Below are 18,559 nucleotides of genomic sequence, written 5' to 3'. Positions count from 1 at the left end.
CCGGCAACAACAGTCGTAAATGCAATACATCCACTACCTAGACTCCCTAACGAGAAACGATACCGTCGAATCGCTGCTTGAACCAAGAGATGGTGCTGTGGGGGGAGGTATAGGTTAGCGGTTGTTTCTGGATGATGCGTGACGACTCCTCCCATAGTCCCGTCGGCCTACACCGACATCCCCCATGACTGCCATACAGCCGTCTCCCTCTAATGAAACAAAACGGAAAAACAATACTCACGCCTCAGGAGTGACCTTGTGGGAGTGACCGACACGGCCGACGGCGTGCTTCCTCCTAGCGACTCGCATACCGGGTCGACCCATGACGACGAAGAAGTCCATACCGAAGATACCGATTCCGGGGTCGTACTTGATACCCAAATCGATGTGCTCCTCGATACCGAAACCAAAGTTTCCAGTCTCGGAGAAGTTCCTCTTCCTCAACTCGTACTCCTTGACCTTCAAGGCTCGCTCCAAAACTTCCTCAGCCTTGGGTCCTCGGATGGTGACGTGGACGGCGATCTTTTCGTTCCTTCGGATTTGGAATGATCGGATGGTGTATCGGGCCTTGGAGGTGACGGGGGATTGACCGGTAAGTTGCTCGAGCACCTTGGCAGCTCGGGTGAGTCTATCACCTGATTCACCAACGGAGATGTCTATCGGGTGGGGAGTATCGTACAACGGCGGCGAATAGGGTCAAAGGGCGAGTAGTTGTAATGAGGAAGGGATGGACGAAAACAAGTGATAAAGAATAAGGTATAGAACTGTCAGCAAACCCTTTCACAACGACACGAATCCTGTCGGGACACTCACTGATGACGAGCTTCTCAATTCGAAGGTCCTTCATGGGGTTGACGGCGGCAGTCTTGTCGGCCTACAGAAGTAAATTTGACGTTAGTCCATGTCCTAGTGATTCTCCATTGCCAATCCATCCATCGACGCCATTCCTCCCTCCGGTCCATCCTCTCCACCACACTCCTTGTCGAAACCTCTTCGACTCCTCCACACCGTCCTATCCATTCCTGTGATCTTCCTCCCCTTCCCATATAATCCATGTCCAATTCTTCTTCACAACACCGACATGTCCATCCTATTCCAACCATCACCAGCGACAAAGATCGAAAACGTACCATTTTGAAAGATCTATACGTGAATAGTCAGCACGCTGTGTACAAAGCAAGATGAAAAGGGTATAGGTGAACTCACGTATTACTTGATGGTTAAGGAAGGGAGTAAGAAGACTGTAGGTCAATGTACGATTTCTGTGCAAATGTGTGTCGAACTGGCTACGGTAACGACGAGCGGTGAGTGAGTGAGTGAGTGTGTGAGTGTACCACAGACCAGACACTCACCCACCACAGACACCTCGCATGCAGGAAATCGTAGCAGGTGCCAGTGAACAGTGAACGGCGATATAATAAGCCCGAGAAAAGCTGAAGCACAGAAGTCAAGCGTGGCATCGATCCGTCGGCAATAATCCTCATTGCAAAATCGCGAGATCCCCTTAAGTCCGACATGCGCGATACTTGGTCAAAGCACTCTCCGTTCATGCATCCCCTCCAATATTATCCCTCGTTTCACGACCTTTGTTATTGTTATCCCTTCTTTCCTTTTGTCTTCGCAAGCTACATCTCATCCTCACTCGCCCAAACCTATAGTTTATCAGAATGCATCTCCAATCATATCCCACCCACGATTCGTTCTCTTTGCTACAAACCTATCTGCATACGCATCACTGACGCTTTACATTCTCATCATGTCTAGAACAACAGCGATCCCTTACCCTGGACCCAAGATCCACGAACTGCCTCTCGAAGAGGGAGTCCCAACTCAGGCTGAGATCGAAGCGTACCCGCCACTTCATACATGGAACGATCTCAAAGGTCTCGTCAGTGAGTATCGGGATAAATATAGTAATGGGCCGTGTGTGAGTGGGTTGCTGATACTTCGATCTCAGAGTCTGGTCATTTACATGAAATTGGGAGGGCAAAGCAATTGAGTGATAGGTACAATGCTTGGCGTACCACTATTGCGGCAACGTACGGCTCACCTGGTACGTCCCATCTGAGCTCTTCCGTTTCCTCTCCTCAATTAGCCAGCCTGCCCCGTTCAGTTGTCCATTGCTTCGACACCTTGAGAGACCGAGGCTGATTGTTGGACATGTCTATTGTAGAGAACTACCTGATCAAAGTGCGTCTTCCGTTTAAACCGATCGACATCGGTCGTCCCTCCGATATAGATGCGTCGACCTACCTCCGCTATGATCCAATCAAGGGGTTCGACACCGACTTGTATGCGATCTTGCCCAACTCGTGGCCATACGCCATTCCGCATGATGTTCGCCACTATTGCATCTGGTCACGGGTGAGTAATGACGGCGTCCTTCCACTTCGCCACCCGTATCCACGTTCTTGACTCATGTTAGATCAGCATGTTGACCCTACGCGCTGAGCAGATTCCCATCGTGCCCCCTCATCTTGTCCACGACGACCCGCTTGCATGGGCCAAGATCCAACACGACGGTCTTGGCGGCTTCACAGGTGTCAATCCCGCTGCAGTCGATGAGGCACTGAAGGATGAGTGGACCGGAGTTCAGTACGAAGCGAAACACGGTCACGAGATGGCAAAGATGGTCAGGGCATTATGGGATGAGAGGGGCTGGGAATGTCTTTGGTTTATCAATCCGCCGGTGAGTGACGAACACCAGCGTACAAAAAGACAAAAGGACGACGATTGACTGATCTGAGCTGTGTTGGTTGCATTAGCGATTACAATCGATTCCAGGACTGTACCATTCCCACGTTCTTGCACGTCGCAAGTCCCCAGAAGAGATCAAGGCGTCCGAGCAGCAGTTCAAGCAGATCCCTACTGACGATCAGAATGCTAATGGCGTTGACAAGTAATCTGTGGAAAGGGAGAGGATTCCAGTCCGCGTTCAGTGATATCGGCCAAGTGATTGTGGTTTTGTCGCATCTGTTTCTAACATTGTGCAAATTAAACTATTCATCGGAGTGGTGTCAATAGATGATTAGCGTACCACATCCTACTGTCGAAAGAGGCTCAGTGTTAAATACTTACCTCATACTGTACGTGATACGTCAAATGCATCCAATGTACATGTGGCTCGATCAGTCCCTCGTGGCAGAAAACTGTCCAATTTGGAATGATCTGACATCTCTTCAATGCACGATGCAAGAGAGGTGTAATTCCTCCCTTCCTTGATGAACGGGTCTGGGTAGTAAGTTCCCATCTACGGCCATAGAAGCGAGAAAGTGCCGCATCCCGTCAGATCTGCGAAGCCAAGCTCGCTATCGCTCGATTAGTACCAAGGTCGGGGACGACTTGGGAATCCCGAGTGCTGTAGTTTTTGTTTATTCATTTATTTTTGTCGATATGTGTGTTAGATCGTTGCAGATAGACAGTGGTAGAATGGGGCGCATGGCCATATCGTCTGTCAACGCGTGTACCGATGAGGCATATTGCATACATGGACATTTATGACAGAATGAATGGAGCGCTCTGTAGTGGGAAAACGGCTAGGTGTTTGTCGAAGGCGGGTCGATGACGAGCCTGTACTGGGCAATGCGAGATGCCAATAGATATGGGTCCTATAACAATCAGAGCGAGTCGAGCACTGAGTGTACAAGACTTGGGGTTGAATAGGAGAATGCTTCACTTGCTCAGTGTTCAATAATAGTGAGATAGACAGAGGAATATACATTTTCAGAGGAATACTGCATACAAGTCCTGTGCTCATGGGTATAAGTACCAGCGACGCTACCAGAATTGTAGGAACTATTCAGAAGTCCCATCAGTCATATCTATTGGTGACTTCCTCCAGTGTTGATTCAAATAGATGAGCACAAATGGCAAGTCGATGTATATGGGTGCTGAGTCCAAGCATCACCGCATCAGTCAATCTTGCCAGTCATATCAGGTCTTGACAGTGTTGTGGGTTGCAACAACACATTGCCCACATAGGTCCATCACATTTACAAATGGAAGTATTTCTATCAAGTAGGAACAATACAGGAAAAGAGAATGATGGTGTGCAAAAATAAGGAACACAATACATGTTTGTATCAGCTTTGGCAGTATCAAAGGAAATGGACTAAGGAAAAAAGACTCTTTTGTACAGGACACATGATTATGAGAAAACAATTTAGGCTATTAGAATGCTAGGCCAAATCCTCACACTCATCACTATTGGAGCGGTGCCTTTGGTCAATCTTGAACTGATGATGAGCGGCCCTACAGTACGGACCGCAGAACAATTTGTCATCACCTATAAATGGCCATGCCCGGCGAGCTTTTACACCTACTCGAGCAGTGAACTGGTTGCTGCAGTCTTTCCAAAAGCAAGTCCGTTTCTTGAGCTCTATTGCAGCAACCTCACTTCTGGACACAAACCATTCATAGCATGTCATAGTTTGTGAGCCATCTGCCATCTCTCTTTTCACATCATCATCATGAACAAAGGCTCCGAGGTCATGAATGTCTTCGAGAACCTTTCTTCCCCTGCTACTCATGTAATATTGACGAATTGAGGCATTCCGTGCTGTGCGAAGGAAAAAGTTGTCCTGATTTCCACAGGAAACACATCTAAGCACTCTGGATCTGTCAACTCTGCAGCCATTAGCAGTTGTTAGACCATCTTCCAAAAGCTGGTAGGGCAAAGCCCAGGTTGGGATTGAGCCGGCTTCCAGGATTGTGAAAGTACAGTCAAACTTGTGTTGCTTGGCTTCCCCTCTGATGAAATCTTCATAATCACATGCATGGGTGGTGGAGCAGTACACCATTGTCTCTGGATAGTTTGTGCCATATTGCATCCTCACCACAATACCATCACAACTTCCATCTTCAAAGTAGTGCACAGAGTTGGTGCATGGGCTGGTCTCCACCTTCCTTTTTGCTCCACTCGTATCTGTCACAGTAACCCATTGTCTGTATCCACCACATTGTTTAGTTGGGATCATGTCACGATGATCAACAGAGGCTTCAGTCAATGAGGCCCTATCACACCACGGAGACAAGGTTGAGTGATGTTCGCCAAAGGCGTCAACTATAATGACGAGATGGACGAGATACTCAGCGAGAATGACGAGAACGACGAGAATCCGAAGAGAACAACCTCAGGATGAGCGTTGTGGCCTTGGACTGACTGAAGGCTAAGTGATATCGTCAAGAGCGATAGCGAAGGTACGGTGTATGACTTTCAATCGGGAAATCACTAAGGAAAAGAGTACAAAAGATGAGAATAGCCATTCTCCTATATATCCATCCATCCATCCGTCCATCTACGTTGAGCGATATTCTACAACTCGGCGAGTTCGTCGAATTAGACCGAATAAGAGATGGGTTCGTTGAATGAAGTTCTACGAGTTCGACGAGAATAGCGAGTAGTGCGGAGAGTGCGTCGGGATCTTGTAGGTCACGTGATGTATGTGGCAGTGACCGTCATGACAGATCAGCACAGAGTGATGTCTGTGTTTGACTTGTGTTGAGTGAGTGGGAGTGTCCTCGCATTGAGGGTAGCCATCCACGAGCCCCCCAGTGATGTATGCATAATCCTCTGAAGAAAGATATCTCCTAAATCTCCTATTGAAGGCGGGATCCCCGTCCAATAGGGATTCCAGGTTGATCAACTCGCTCTTGGAGGAACATGAATGTTCAGTCTTTGATTGACACTTGACCAGATAGTCAATGGCTTGACGTTGTGATAGGTTGGAGGCTGCCCCCAATTCACTGAACCTCCAATTCTCAAGTCGCACTGCTTCCTTTAAGGCCCTTCTGCGTCCAGATGGCACAAACCTGCCCTGGGGCAAGCTTTGCATGTGATTCAATAAGGTGGGTTCTTTGCTCATTGTGCTATCAAAGAAAGTGACTGTCAATACAGCATGTCCTCTTGTAAAAGGGTAGGACACACCTGGCACTATAGATTGAGCAGAAGCAAGGTATTTGATAGCAATGTGTAGGATGGGATCAGAAAAGCAATAATTACGCCAAAGTATTAGTATGATTTGGCTGACTATCAGTCAAAGTGATGTGTGTGCTGGTGAGAGATGGTGTTTGGTGGCAAACTATTGACTGGCTGAATGGTAGGTTTGAGACAGGTAGGAATAGTCAGATGTACCCTATCTGTATCATGTCTTCTTTGGCCCTAGACTCCTTCTGGTATGAATCAATACTAGAATGAGTACATGTCTTTTGACCTTCCATGAGAAGGAGGATTTTCTGCCAGTCTGAAACAATGTCATGTGGGTCAAGGGGATTCCTTCACCTTTTCCACATGCAGCTTCACATTGCTTCCATGCGGAACTTAAACAGCTTTATCTTGCCGTTCCCTGTGCCACGAGCGCAAACAAGCCCGGTGCCAAGGATTCAAACCACACAGGGCAGGAGGCAGGACATGATGCAGCTTAAAAGTAATGGGTGCAGTGAGAGATGACATACAGAGGTCTTCCAATGTTATTGCCACTGTCAACACATGTTGTTCTCAAAATCCTGAGATGCTTTGACAGGATTCTTTTATAATTTTGCAGCAATGCAGCTTGTGACAATATGCAACATTTGGACAACTAGAGAAGTTCTTCACTACACTGAAGAAAGCAGAAAGGATGAGAGAGGGGGAAAGAAGTAAAGAGGCAGGGAATAGACAAAGATGGCTTTTTAAGGACGACTACATAGGAAGAGAACAGAGGAACAGACATATGGTATCTAGGCAGGTCAACTTCTCGATCTTCACCGCTGTGCCGTAACCACAGGCCAGGTCACTCATGCAGTCTTGCTTGTTGAGTTGGCTAACTCATATTCAGCTTGACAGTGGAAACCGCAGAACAAATGATTGCCTTCTCGGAATGGCCACACTGGTTGTTCCAAGTCCTCTGTAAAGACAGAAAATTCATTTGGGCAGCGATCGCCCTCATCTGGCCGATAATCGCACTGTCTTGACTTTCTTTTCCATTGTCCGCTACCAAGAGTCGCTTGATACTCTTCAGAGCATGTGGTGGGACCATTTGCCAAGCGCAAACATGTATCTGTGTGTACAGCAGTGCCATCCTTGTAAGTCTGGGCCAGAAGTTGTTGGATAGATTCCAAGTGGCCTGCCTTCAGCTTGGACTCAGCTGTGTCAGAGGGGAAGGTTGAAATGGTGTCTTCACAGGAGCTGCACTTGACTGGATTGATCATGAGTGTTTGGGAACCTGCTGGTGTATTTGATGAGTGGACAATTTGATAGTAAGCTGGGAACCAGGCTGCCTCTGGATCTTTGTCCAGTACTTGATATGTCATCTCAGGTGCTATGTCTTCCGCATGAATGAGATCATCAAGAAGATGTCCCGTGCTGCAGTAGCGAACAACATGTGATGCTCCTGCTCCCTTGGACCGCTTCACCACAACACCATCAGTGCTGCCATTCTCAAACCGGTGCACATCCAGCGGACATGGCTTTGTGTCAGTCCTTTGTGGAAAAAGGCGACTTTCATCAGAGGGAGGTGAAGATCTTGTGACTTCCCATTTGCAAATATCTTCACATCTTTCCTCTCTCTTCAAATTTGCATATGATCTCAAGCAGGTGGTCTCTCCAGCAGTCTCAGCATCTGAGCAGTAAGCATGACCTTCCACTTTGTGGTCCAGCGTACTCCTTTGAGGCAAGGTAATTTGTGTACATGCCATGGAAATCAGCATTGCGAGTCCTTTCAAGAGTTTGCAAATAATTTGTGAATGCCTTGATCCTGCAATCGTGCTTGGTGTCTGCCACGCATCTCAGCAAGCTGGCAGTGAGAAGCTCAGTGTTTCTTACATGCCTTCCTAAGTGTGCATGTGACCTGTTGGCAAGCCGGACATATTCTTTCTGGAATTTCCGGGGCTCACTTGCTTCACTTGAAGCTGGGGGTAAGCTGAGCAAACCCGACTGGTTGCTCATCTGACTGCTTGGGTAGCTGTGGTGAGCATACAATGACATACAGATATATTCAAGAGCCACTCACTAGGCCATTTTCTGCAATACAGATCAAAGTAGTGATGTAGCTGGGAGTGAGAGGTGTTGTTTGTGATTGGTAGGTGATAGTTGAATGAGCTGTAGAAAATGCACTGTTGAAAGCAAAAGAGATTTATGCTGATCAAGACCAGTCTCAAATCCTGCCTCATTTACACCTTGACTGAAAGCTCAGATTGCCTACAAAAGCCACATTATGACTTTTTTTTGCTTTCCTTTGTTTACTAGATCTTCTTATTAGGTATCGAACAAGTTTGAGATGTTTTTCAATTTCCTTCTCACATCTCTTCCTTTCATTGTTCTCCTTTATACTATACACTTGTTGCACGTCAATGGCCATTGTGGTTGTAAGAATCAGACCTTCTTCATCTCTAATGTCATTGTGTCACTATATTATTCCCTAACATGTCTGATCATATTATCCTTTGTACAGCACTTTACAAATTTCCCCTGATGTCGCTGCCTGATTGTTTGCATATCAAGACAGGTCAGGCTGCCAAATAGTACCATATCCAAGTGAGGTACTGCTCAATCATTGTCGTTGAGTTGCAGCCTACCCGCTTGCTTTGATTTGCATCCTTTATGTAACAGACAGTGTGGCACTTACTGTAAACTGATCTATTCTACTTAGATATAATCTCAATCTATATCCATGCATGGAGTAAAGAACGAGGGGGAAGAAAGTGATGCATAGAAATATGTAGCAATATGTACATGTATCTTGATGATAGCATAACAATACCACAGCTAAGAGGTTGGATGGCAATTGTTCCACAGAACCATCTGGTTCAAGTTATCAATCAATACAGTACACGCGCCTGCTATCAAGCTGACCCACCATGACCTGCGCTTGCCGGACAGGTCCCCTCACTGACCTGAACAAGACCTGGTTGATCTGCTTGTCCAAGACAAGCGGTCCATCTCCCCATCTTGTCCTAAATAACCAGGCTTGGGAGTCGCAAGACGTCTTTCAAAGACAGACGTAGGAATTGGGGTTGGGGATTGGCTCATACGTAATGATGGGGTTTGTGGTCGGAGTTGAGAGAAATCAGCCTGTAAGTCTGGAGATACAAGTGGTGGTGTGATGGTGCCACCCACAGAGGGAGACGGAGAGGAATCATCATTCTCAGATGGAGAATTGACAGAGACACGGATGGTACCCCTCCCGCTGCTCGAGGTGGACGGCTGCCATTCTGAAGATGATTCTTCACCAGTGGAATGCTGGGAAGGACATCCTCGATGATTGTCAGAGCTGTTCATGTCCTTCTTGTTTTCAGCAGATCTCTTTGCCTTCCTCTCTTCGGCAGTCCACTCCAATGGGACGTCTGTACTGTCATCACTGGGCGCCGATGACAAAGGTGACGAGGATCCACTGTCAACATCCATCTCAGTCATGTCGTCATCATTGTGGGTAGCAATGAGACGGTCATGAGCATGAGAGCTGTGTCCAAGGACCTTACCAAGTTGATCAGTCATAGACAGAGGGTCTTGAAAACAAGTGTTGGTGTCGTCCCGTGTCAGTCTTGGACTGACCTCAATTGTGATGTTGTTTTGCGCACCGATCCTCGCGGATTCCTCATCGTCAATTGCATGTGCAACAGAGCAGTAGTGCAAGATCTCAGGTAGATTGTCCCCTACTTTTCTCCTCACGACAACACCGTCGATCTCCCCATTTTCAAACCGATGGATGGGGAATGTGCAAAGTGTTTCTCCGATTCCAATCTTTGATCTCTCTTGCCCTCCGCTGATTTCGGTGTTGGTATCAGTGTCGAGGTCTGCTTCAGTTTCGATATCCATGCAGTCCTGCAGCTTGTATTGCCTGAACCCTTGACACGTTGCCACCTTGAGCAAAGGTGAGTGAGCACTGGTCCTGGGGTCCACGCTAGTGACACCAGCTGCCCCGCAATGAGGATGCCCACTCTGGATGAGAGAGCTAGTGAGCCTGCTGTACTTTTCTGACCCAACGTATCCTTTGAACTGGTCGACAAAGTCCTTGCGGCCACCAGCAGATTGTGAATGGCCAGTAGCCAGAGATCGCAAGTATTGCATCTTAGAACCGGTCAGACACTCTTCCTCTTGTTGGGTGTGTGTTTGGCATGTGTGCAGGTATGACAATGCTTGTGAAGGGGTGAGGTTGTTGAGCGAACCGTGTTCTTTGAAAAACTCGTTCTGACGTTGAACAGCTGCTTCATGGGATTTTCGGTCAATCATGATGCGTAGGTTGTATAAAAATGTGAGATCGGAGACGGTTCCAATTAGGGTCGGAGGGATCAGCAGCAGAAATAATTGGCGATATCTGGTCTCTGTGAGTGTGGAGTTCTGGAAACGGGCGTGTACTGGACACTGGATCGTCGAGCGAGCCGTAATTATAACCACTCCGAATCATGAGCAGTACAAAGTCCGTCAGCTCCTTCCCGATGTGTAAGGCGTAACCATCCTTTCTTCGACTGATACGTGTCGGGGATACTTATGCCTTCTCGTTGCGATATCTGAGCCTTGATCCGGCATACACGTTCGTGAAGGGATAACAGTTTGTTCCGGCCCGACTCAACCGCCAGTCCTTTATCACCCACCCCTACACCAGAGTATCTGTAACGTGGCGCTCGTTATCAGTGGGAACATAATCCCAATATACTCGGCGTAAGTAAAGTGATATTAGGCGGACATCAAGACAAGTCAGTATACTCGAAGTAAGTCTCCCTCAATGGGTCTATTCGTGATAAGACTCCCCGAGTTGCCTTGCCTCGGTTGTTATTTATGACATGCATATCGTCATTTCATCCCGTCTCATCGTAAGCCATCGTTACTCCATCGCCGCCTCATTGGCATATAAACAGTGGAAGTCCTCTCCCCCCTATACCCTTCCTCCTCTCGGACCTCCCATCCCTATCCCTATCCACCCTAGAAGGCAAGAACGACGACATCTTTATCTAGTGTTGCAACGCAATTGCCACACTGACATAGACGCTCACCGCGCTCACCCACAGAGAGAGACCTTCCACTGCTAGTCAGAATTCCCACCCATCTCCTTGTTTTCCTCCCAGATTTGGGTGATTAGAATGAGGATCGATCGATGTCTTTCGGAATGGCGAAATCGCTTTCCCCAACGAATGTTTATCTTCTTCTTCCTCGGAGGAAGATAGTAGATCCGGACCTCCGGTGTTGGTGATGGTGGAAGAAGTACCAAGATCGAATCCCAGTCCCAAGCCTAAGCCAAGTCCTGTAGTCGGGTCCAATCCAGCCGCGGAGAACGAAGTGAGTGGTGTTGAAAGTGGTGGAGAGAACTTGGCGTGAGAGGTATTGATTCCCAACGAAGAATTGGTACGAGGGGACATGAGAGGTGATCTTCGAAGTGCGATTGTCGAGCTCGATTGGGTGGTCATGAATTGACCGCTTGTAGGCGTGACTGTGGCGCTTCGATCATCGCGCTCTCGCCTTTGTCGTCGATCTCGTTGTGTCGTCGCATGTGCTTGAGATGGAGAGTTCCAGGGTACGATCATTCTTTGCAAGCCGGACCTGTGTGGGTATGATGTCAGTTGCTGTGTTGGCTTTGGAAGTGGAGAAAGACATATAGCACTTACAGATCCAGCTTTGGTGCAAATTGGCCCCACTCGTCTTTCGATCCTTCTTCCGTTACGCGTTCTTCTCTCACGTCCCTCTGTCCTTCCTCGCCTTCTTGTCCTTCTTGATGCGGCACCGTTCCCCCAGCGGCAGCACCTACAGTCCTCCAAAGCGTTCCCAAAAACCTCTTTCCTCCTTCAACCACCTCTGGACCGAGATATCCCTCTGTCTGATGTATCAACCCATTCAGGACGTTCGCGCCGACCCCTAGACCGAGGTTTGCCGACGCTGCGAAACTGGGTTGTTGTGGTGGTTCGTCGATAGTAGCGAGGGAAGATGAGGTGGAGGAGGAAGTGGATGTGGAGAGCGATTGACTGATACTTCCATGACGAGGTGGGTGTGTGAAGGAGTGCGTGCCGGAAGTGGGAGATCGATTGGCACGTGAGACGATGGACGTCCAGCGGGATTTGAGCTGTGCAAGCGAAGTTTCCTGTTGTTGTAGCTCTGCGAGAACAGTGCAAGCAAGGTTAGCCTGAAGATACAAGGGTTGGAAGAACGACCGAATGACTCACCTTGTCGAAGTTCGCTGACCCTTCGTTCTCTCTGTGCGATCATGGTCAACAAGTCAGAGTGTCTGCAGCCATAAAAAATATCAGTAACTCTCCTCCAGATTTCATATATCCCTTGCTCGTTGGGTCGAAATGTGGTCAAGCGACACTCACTTCTCGGTCAACGTTCTCGTTCGTCTCTTCCCCTCAACCCCTCCAGCTCCTACTACATCACCATCTTCGCTCTCCTCTCCATCTTCGCTCCCATCCCATCCGAACCCATCCTTTTCCCTCTCCTTCTTCCCCCACTCATCGCTCCTCCTGGTCTCACTAGTTGCGCCATCTGTTCGATAACCCATCGTCCCCAACCGCGGGGTCGAGTTCGTACTTGTCGAATAAGGGTTGGGGTTGGGAGAATAACTTATACTTTCACGACTTACCCCCATTGACATTCGCATACTCCTCCGTCGGGGATTAGCGCTAGCGCTTGCGGGTGTATTGGGAGTCATAGGTGTAGTAGGTGTTGGAGGTGGAAGGTGGGGTGTGCTAGGTGTAGTGGCTAGACCGTATGAAGTGGGATGGTCCAATGAGATTGAGTGACTAGCGACGAGGGAGAGTCGTTTTAATTTACTTGGTAAAGGTGCTGGAGAATGATCACCTTTCATACCATCGGACGAAGAGGACGACGACGAGGCACTGTCGATTTGCTTGGGATGGTGATCTTCCCCCAATGAGCCAATTCGGTCATTATTGTTACTGTTATTGTGTCTCGTAGAGGAGGATAGTGGTGTTGAAGGATAGTATTCGGACTTTGTCATGCTTGGCGATGGTGCCGCAGCAGGAGAAGTTGAAGGTAAATTCGATTTCGATGACATCCCCAACGGTCTTATACCCGATTGACGACCATTCGACGTTGTAGTAGAAGAAGAAGAAGGTGGAGCGAGACGATGATAGTTTGCAGGAAGAGGAGCGGTCGATCGTGTTCTTTGATGCTGTTGTTGATGTGATGGTGTGGATGTCGTCGATAGTATTAATGCGGCTCGTTCTTTGTTGTTATTGTTATTGTTATTGTTGGTGGTGGTATTACGAGTTGGGGTATGAGGTATGATGAATGCAGAATGGTTTATAGCTGATGACGAGGTCATGATGTGATGTGATGCGATGAGATTATATCGTTACAAGGATAATACAGGGCAAGGGATGTGCACGGACTATATCATGGGTATGTGTGTTAGTGGAGATGAGGGTCAATGCGAGTGGTAAGTGAATGTATGATGAAACAAGACGACGATGAAGTAAGTCGACAACGACGACGACGCGAATGATTTTGTTGTTGTTGTTGTGGTTATTTGTTCGGAGGGTTCGGACTAATCCCTGGCTATGTCATACGGGATGGGAGAATGGCGCATCCACCTCTGTCTTTACTGTTGGATAATATCACATTTTACCCCGCATCGTCAACATCGTCGAACCCCACGGTCTTTGATCAAGTGCCGATCGAGTAAACACATCCACACAAACTTACTGTATACAAGAGGAACGCATGTATGCATAATGATCAACTGAGGTATAGTGGGAACAAAGTACTCGTACAACATATCGTGTCTACTTGTTGATATCGGAAACGAAACCTTCCTCATGCAAAAACGCAGTCGTGCGGTCGTGCGTCCATCCGATTGTACATTCCTACTTTCCGCTCATTGTGGCACTTCCACCCCACCAGGAAGTATCCCTTCCCTTCTTCTCCTCTCTTCTCGCTCTCGTTCTGCCGCTGCCCATCTCGCCCTCACCCATACTAACCCAACCGTACCAGCCAACAAACCTAGAATCACCATATCCTCGAGGAACTCCTCATCTTCATCGCCATATCCTTCACCTTGTATCCACCCGTGACCAGAGTTGTCATCATACACGGCCGAATCGTCATTCTCTAGATTCCCGTCCTCGTCAAATGGCTCGAGAAGTCCTTCTCCGCCTGGACGATTATCTTGTGGGAAGGGATCGGTGAAAAGCGCTTTGATTCGATCCCATGTAGTCATCGGAGGGAGATCGGTGGGTTCGACCTCGAACAATGATAGACCGGGTGTCGCGCCACCAGTCTTGATGTCAATCCACCAACTGGGAATTCGCAGGACAACAGCATCAGCGTCTACTTTAATCTGATTTTCGGTGGCTGGGTAAAAGCTTTTTTTTCCGAACTCACCTTCTCACATATAGCTTGACTAGACTCAACATCACTGGCAAATACGCCTCCACACTCGTCTCCTTGGCGAGATCATAAAACCTCTTGGCCAGATGCCAATCCTGTACGACACCCTTCCCGTTCTCATACATGAATCCGAGATTCCAGTACGCCATGGCGGAACTCTGAGTGTCTGCAGCAGTCTGGTAGTAGGCAACTGCTTTGTCGTATGCTGGATCAGTAGACTCGTCTGTGCACACCAAGTTATCAGCTACTGCATCCACATTCTGTCCCCACACTCCCAAGTCACTCACAACAGTGATCTCCCACTTTCACCATCGCATCGACATTATCCTGCGCTGCACTTCTCACCCACAGCGCCAGGACTTTATCTCCCAGCCCTTCGTCCCAATCCCTTTTGGTCGCTCCTAGGGTCTTTGCCGGTCCGTCCTGACCTTCCCCTTTCTCCAAGTAAAACGCCACGTTGTTTTGACCTGTCTCGTAGCCCATCTCCGCTCCTATCCACCATCCCACTAACGCCTTATCCTCCTCACCTCTCAACCAAGCTTTGTCCGCTTCTCCTACCCAATCTTCATTCCAACTACCACGCTCGGCGACTAGCTTTTCGTAAGCAACAGCCACTCCGCACATTCCAGGTCCAAGTCCTGTTCTCGCGTTCGAGGCGTGAATTGCTGCGAGCAGATGGAACGCTTCGAATGTCGCCCCATGTCGTAGCGCAACATCGAGGAATTGAACAGCTTGAGCGATCTCGCCTCGTTCAAGGTGTAATTTAGCTAGATTGACTTGTGCTTCGGCCAAATCTTGGGCGGCAGCGGCCTGGAAATAATGTGACGCTTTGAGTCGATCAGGGGTAACAGCTAATCCGTCGCGGTGGATTATTCCTAGTCCATTAAGCGCTTCTCGATCGCCCTATGGACCATGGTCAGCCGTTATCCTTCCATCATCAATCAAATGCGCATCGAACTTACAAGTTCCACTGCTCGTTCATACCACAATCTTGCCCTTCGGTAATCCGGTTTCTGTCCCTCACCTCTCATTGCCATCCTTCCCAAGAAACTTGCAGCAACTCTCGCCGGTTCCGAAATGGATTCCTCCATCTCCTTGCTCATCTTCCTCTTGAGCGCCACCGATCCATCACTTTCGAAATCGACAGGCCACATTGTTCTCGCAACTTTCATGAAATATTCTTTGGCCTTGGTGAAGCTCTGTGGGATCTCGCCGACTCCATCTGCACCTGCGCTCACCCCGGCCAACATCGAGAAGTATACTGAACCGTGATAGAACCGACGACCCAATCCGACTGTGTAGAGGTGAGAGTCCCGATCGGAATGGTATTGGTAGTATTCGAGGATCTCTGATTCCGTTTCGCCTCGTGCGGAGGCAGAGGAAGCCCGTATGGCAGGTCGCAATGCGTTGGTACCCGTTGATGCCCAAGATGCGTGAGGGCCGTAGATACCGCCGACCCGGTCGGAGAGTCGAGTGTGCGTCAATGGAAGGGTTCGTCCACCAGGAGGTCCATGCTGGAAGATTTGGTAAGCTAAGACGTACGTAAGGACGTTAGCCTAAACTCTCTGACATAGTATCTGTGCTGGAACTCACACTTGTCGGCAGCAGCCTGATAGTGGTCAAGGGCGAGTAAACAGTCCTACAGCTGGTCAGCCATGTCCGTATGATATGTAACTCACCTCTTTCACACCTATTCCCGCCCAATGTCTATACCCCAGGGCCATAGTAGCCGGTCTATAGCCTTGAACCGCTGCGAACGTGTAATACAGCAAAGCCTAGTGACGGGGCGTCAGGGTTGAGCCCAGCCATGCTGTTCCAGTTCTGTACTCACCTTGCCTTGATCTTGCTCTACACCGCCTAATCCGGTCGCGTGGAAGAACCCAACTAAAAACTGGGCTTCTGGATCTGCGCTACTCTCAAGATATCGCTTTAAGGCAATCAGCATGTCAAGTCAGGTGCTACAAATTGCACAGAATCGACTTACTGCATAAGCGGCATAAGAAGTAGGAAGATCCTGCTTCACACCTTTTGGTGGAAACTATCGGCGTGCCGTAGTGTAAGCGTTGAGTGCTTCAGGTACGGACGGGTTAGGCGACGCGAACGAGCAGGAGTGCACTTACCATGTACAACTTTCCTCTTGTTCTCCAGACTTCCTCGCATCCCCCTCTCTCGGCCTCGTCCAACAGTCCTAACATCTTCTCTACTCGCTCTCGCCGTATCTTGCCGATCTTTGTCCCTTTCCTGGGAGAAGTTGCTGAAGAGAGGATAGGGATGCGGGAGAGGTATGTGGACGGGGATAAGATCGAGTTGAGGAGTCGAGGGAGGAGTCGAAAAGTCGTCGCGAGTGGGCCCTGCGAGGGAGTTTCAGCTTGGACTCCGAATACACGTCTAGGTGAGGCGCCACGGAAAACCACCACAAGTGTCGAGGGAGGACCAGCAATAGTCGGAAGAGCAGATGGACACAAGCAAAAGTCTCGTCGGGCTCGAAGCTCACCTCTTGACTCCATCCAAGACCTTCGGCCCATCCTCTACTCCCAAACGGTGCTATTGTTCCTCCAACCTTTTTGTCTAGATGTGCATGTTGTGAAGGTTGTAATGTAGCGAGGATGATCTGAGCTTCTCGTAGTGATGCGCACACTGCAGCACACAAAGAGGATCAGTCAATCAGGAGACCTCGTCCGTGATATTGAGCGGTTGGCTACGTACCATCTTGGATTGGTCCATCCTCTGACGCTGATTCTTCTGCCAAAACAAAGGAAGGGGATGCGATGGCGAAGGTGAACAGCAATACGAGGAGAAGCCGTCTCGTCGATACCAGACGAGGGACACGCATCGTCTGCCTCGTGCTACAAGAGTTGTGACTTGTTCGTCCTGGTAATCGAACCAGTGAGGTATTAGTGAGAGATGCAAGTTTACTGATCTGTCATCTTAGAGGTCAGTCACCTTGAAACCAAGTCGATGAAACGACCGCAACGCGAAGCGTCATTCCACTGCACAAGCTTACTTGACACGTCACCACATAACAAGGCGTCTGTGCCACGTGACACCGTAAATGGGTGGTTTGAATAAGTAAAAGCCGCACTTCACTGGAAGGGGGCCGAGACCATGCCGTTAGTTGCCGATTAGGTTCCCGTACTTCGGTATTTTGGTAACAATTAATACGGATAACGTAACTCTTTCCGCGTGCATGAAGAAATTTGGGTCCGAGAGAGACGAAGTGAGTTCCCAGAATATACACAAGGGTGACTGCGTAGTGGGAAGGAATGGTACACACACACTCTCTTGTCTCAGATGAAGTGTTCGACGCCACATCGGTATCGTACCGCATCGTTTCGTTTCGTTTCGTTTCGTTTCGTCAAGCCGCAAGCCTCTTTTCCGTTCGATTCGTCACTCACCCATACGTACGTAGTAGGCTAAACTGTCTCAGAAAAATTGCCTTGTGCCGTCGGTGACTTGTTCATTCTTCTCTTTGGTGAGTCGCTTGGATCACACAGATACGACGAGTACTTGACTGCAACTGTACTACCCCAATGCACTATTTTAAAGTCGGTTTAGCGTCTTTTGGGTTGGTATAGATGAAATGTGGCGTTGCTAAGATTGCAATCAGATAAAAGTTTTAGCGTGATTTAGAAGCAAGCGATTTGGGAACTAAGCGTACCGCGTACCCAAGGAAAAACCCCGTTGCTCGTTTCTCGATCAGCAATCGCAACAATTGTCACTTGGAAAGAGACCGATAGTGCAAAGCAATGCGGTGCGGCATGTCACCATACGATGTTTCCCTTTTTCCGTCCGACTGAAACAACGGATAAACGAGGGAGTGGATGTTACATGTGCATTGTGCATTGGTGCATTGTTGGTCGTTCGGACATCCGAGGTGGTGAGAACCTTTCTGTTGTTGGCTGTCGCGTTTAATTATGGGAATAGTATTCCCGAACGGAGATGAGATGAGACCTTAGACACCTACCAAGGAAGAGTGACACCCTGTTTACGGCATGGCGTTCTTTTAATTTTTCCTCCGAGCTGATGATAATGATGACAGCAGTGAGACCCGGATGTTTAATTAGGTTATTAGGTTAATAGGTTACTCTCTACAAAGCGTCGAGAGGTATTTGTATTTTTCAACTGAACCACGTGGTCATCCTCGAGCGAAAAGTACAAATCATCATGTCGTTATTTGTAGAATTCGTCAAAGTATTTGTAGAGATGGGTCCATTTCTACAAATCATTTTAATTCTCCATCTCTCT

At 48.5% G+C, this 18,559-nt stretch overlaps 4 protein-coding genes and 1 non-coding gene across 5 annotated transcripts; 2 read left to right on the top strand and 3 right to left on the bottom strand.

Annotated features, from left to right (window-relative positions):
* Positions 1–46: 46 nt before the first annotated feature.
* CI109_106274 (60S ribosomal protein uL5) lies at positions 47–847 on the bottom strand (the record flags this gene model as incomplete). Its single annotated transcript, XM_032007837.2, has 3 exons — positions 47–95; positions 242–656; positions 814–847. The coding sequence occupies 3 exons, from the start codon at positions 845–847 to the stop codon at positions 47–49; spliced, it is 498 nt and encodes a 165-aa protein (XP_031857846.2).
* Positions 848–1,756: 909 nt separating this feature from the next.
* Positions 1,757–2,903, top strand: CI109_106273 (uncharacterized protein; the record flags this gene model as incomplete). The annotated part of the gene is made up of 5 exons (XM_032007836.1): positions 1,757–1,892; positions 1,958–2,053; positions 2,174–2,364; positions 2,456–2,689; positions 2,766–2,903. The coding sequence occupies 5 exons, from the start codon at positions 1,757–1,759 to the stop codon at positions 2,901–2,903; spliced, it is 795 nt and encodes a 264-aa protein (XP_031857845.1).
* Positions 2,904–3,251: 348 nt separating this feature from the next.
* CI109_106272 lies at positions 3,252–3,366 on the top strand. The gene has a single exon (XR_004236762.1). It is a non-coding gene; the product is annotated as a 5S ribosomal RNA (ribosomal RNA).
* Positions 3,367–11,004: 7,638 nt separating this feature from the next.
* CI109_106271 (uncharacterized protein) lies at positions 11,005–13,250 on the bottom strand (the record flags this gene model as incomplete). Its single annotated transcript, XM_065967808.1, has 5 exons — positions 11,005–11,512; positions 11,578–12,061; positions 12,130–12,191; positions 12,280–12,735; positions 12,781–13,250. The coding sequence occupies 5 exons, from the start codon at positions 13,248–13,250 to the stop codon at positions 11,005–11,007; spliced, it is 1,980 nt and encodes a 659-aa protein (XP_065823880.1).
* Positions 13,251–13,802: 552 nt separating this feature from the next.
* On the bottom strand, positions 13,803–17,147 carry CI109_106270 (uncharacterized protein; the record flags this gene model as incomplete). The annotated part of the gene is made up of 11 exons (XM_065967807.1): positions 13,803–14,223; positions 14,309–14,537; positions 14,602–15,217; positions 15,277–15,845; positions 15,908–15,953; positions 16,003–16,089; positions 16,146–16,241; positions 16,299–16,352; positions 16,435–16,665; positions 16,809–16,951; positions 17,021–17,147. The coding sequence occupies 11 exons, from the start codon at positions 17,145–17,147 to the stop codon at positions 13,803–13,805; spliced, it is 2,619 nt and encodes an 872-aa protein (XP_065823879.1).
* Positions 17,148–18,559: the final 1,412 nt, after the last annotated feature.

The sequence above is a fragment of the Kwoniella shandongensis genome, chromosome 11 (assembly GCF_008629635.2).
Source record: "Kwoniella shandongensis chromosome 11, complete sequence".
Taxonomy (NCBI): Eukaryota; Fungi; Basidiomycota; class Tremellomycetes; order Tremellales; family Cryptococcaceae; genus Kwoniella; species Kwoniella shandongensis.
This window is presented reverse-complemented; position numbering and strand designations above follow the sequence as displayed.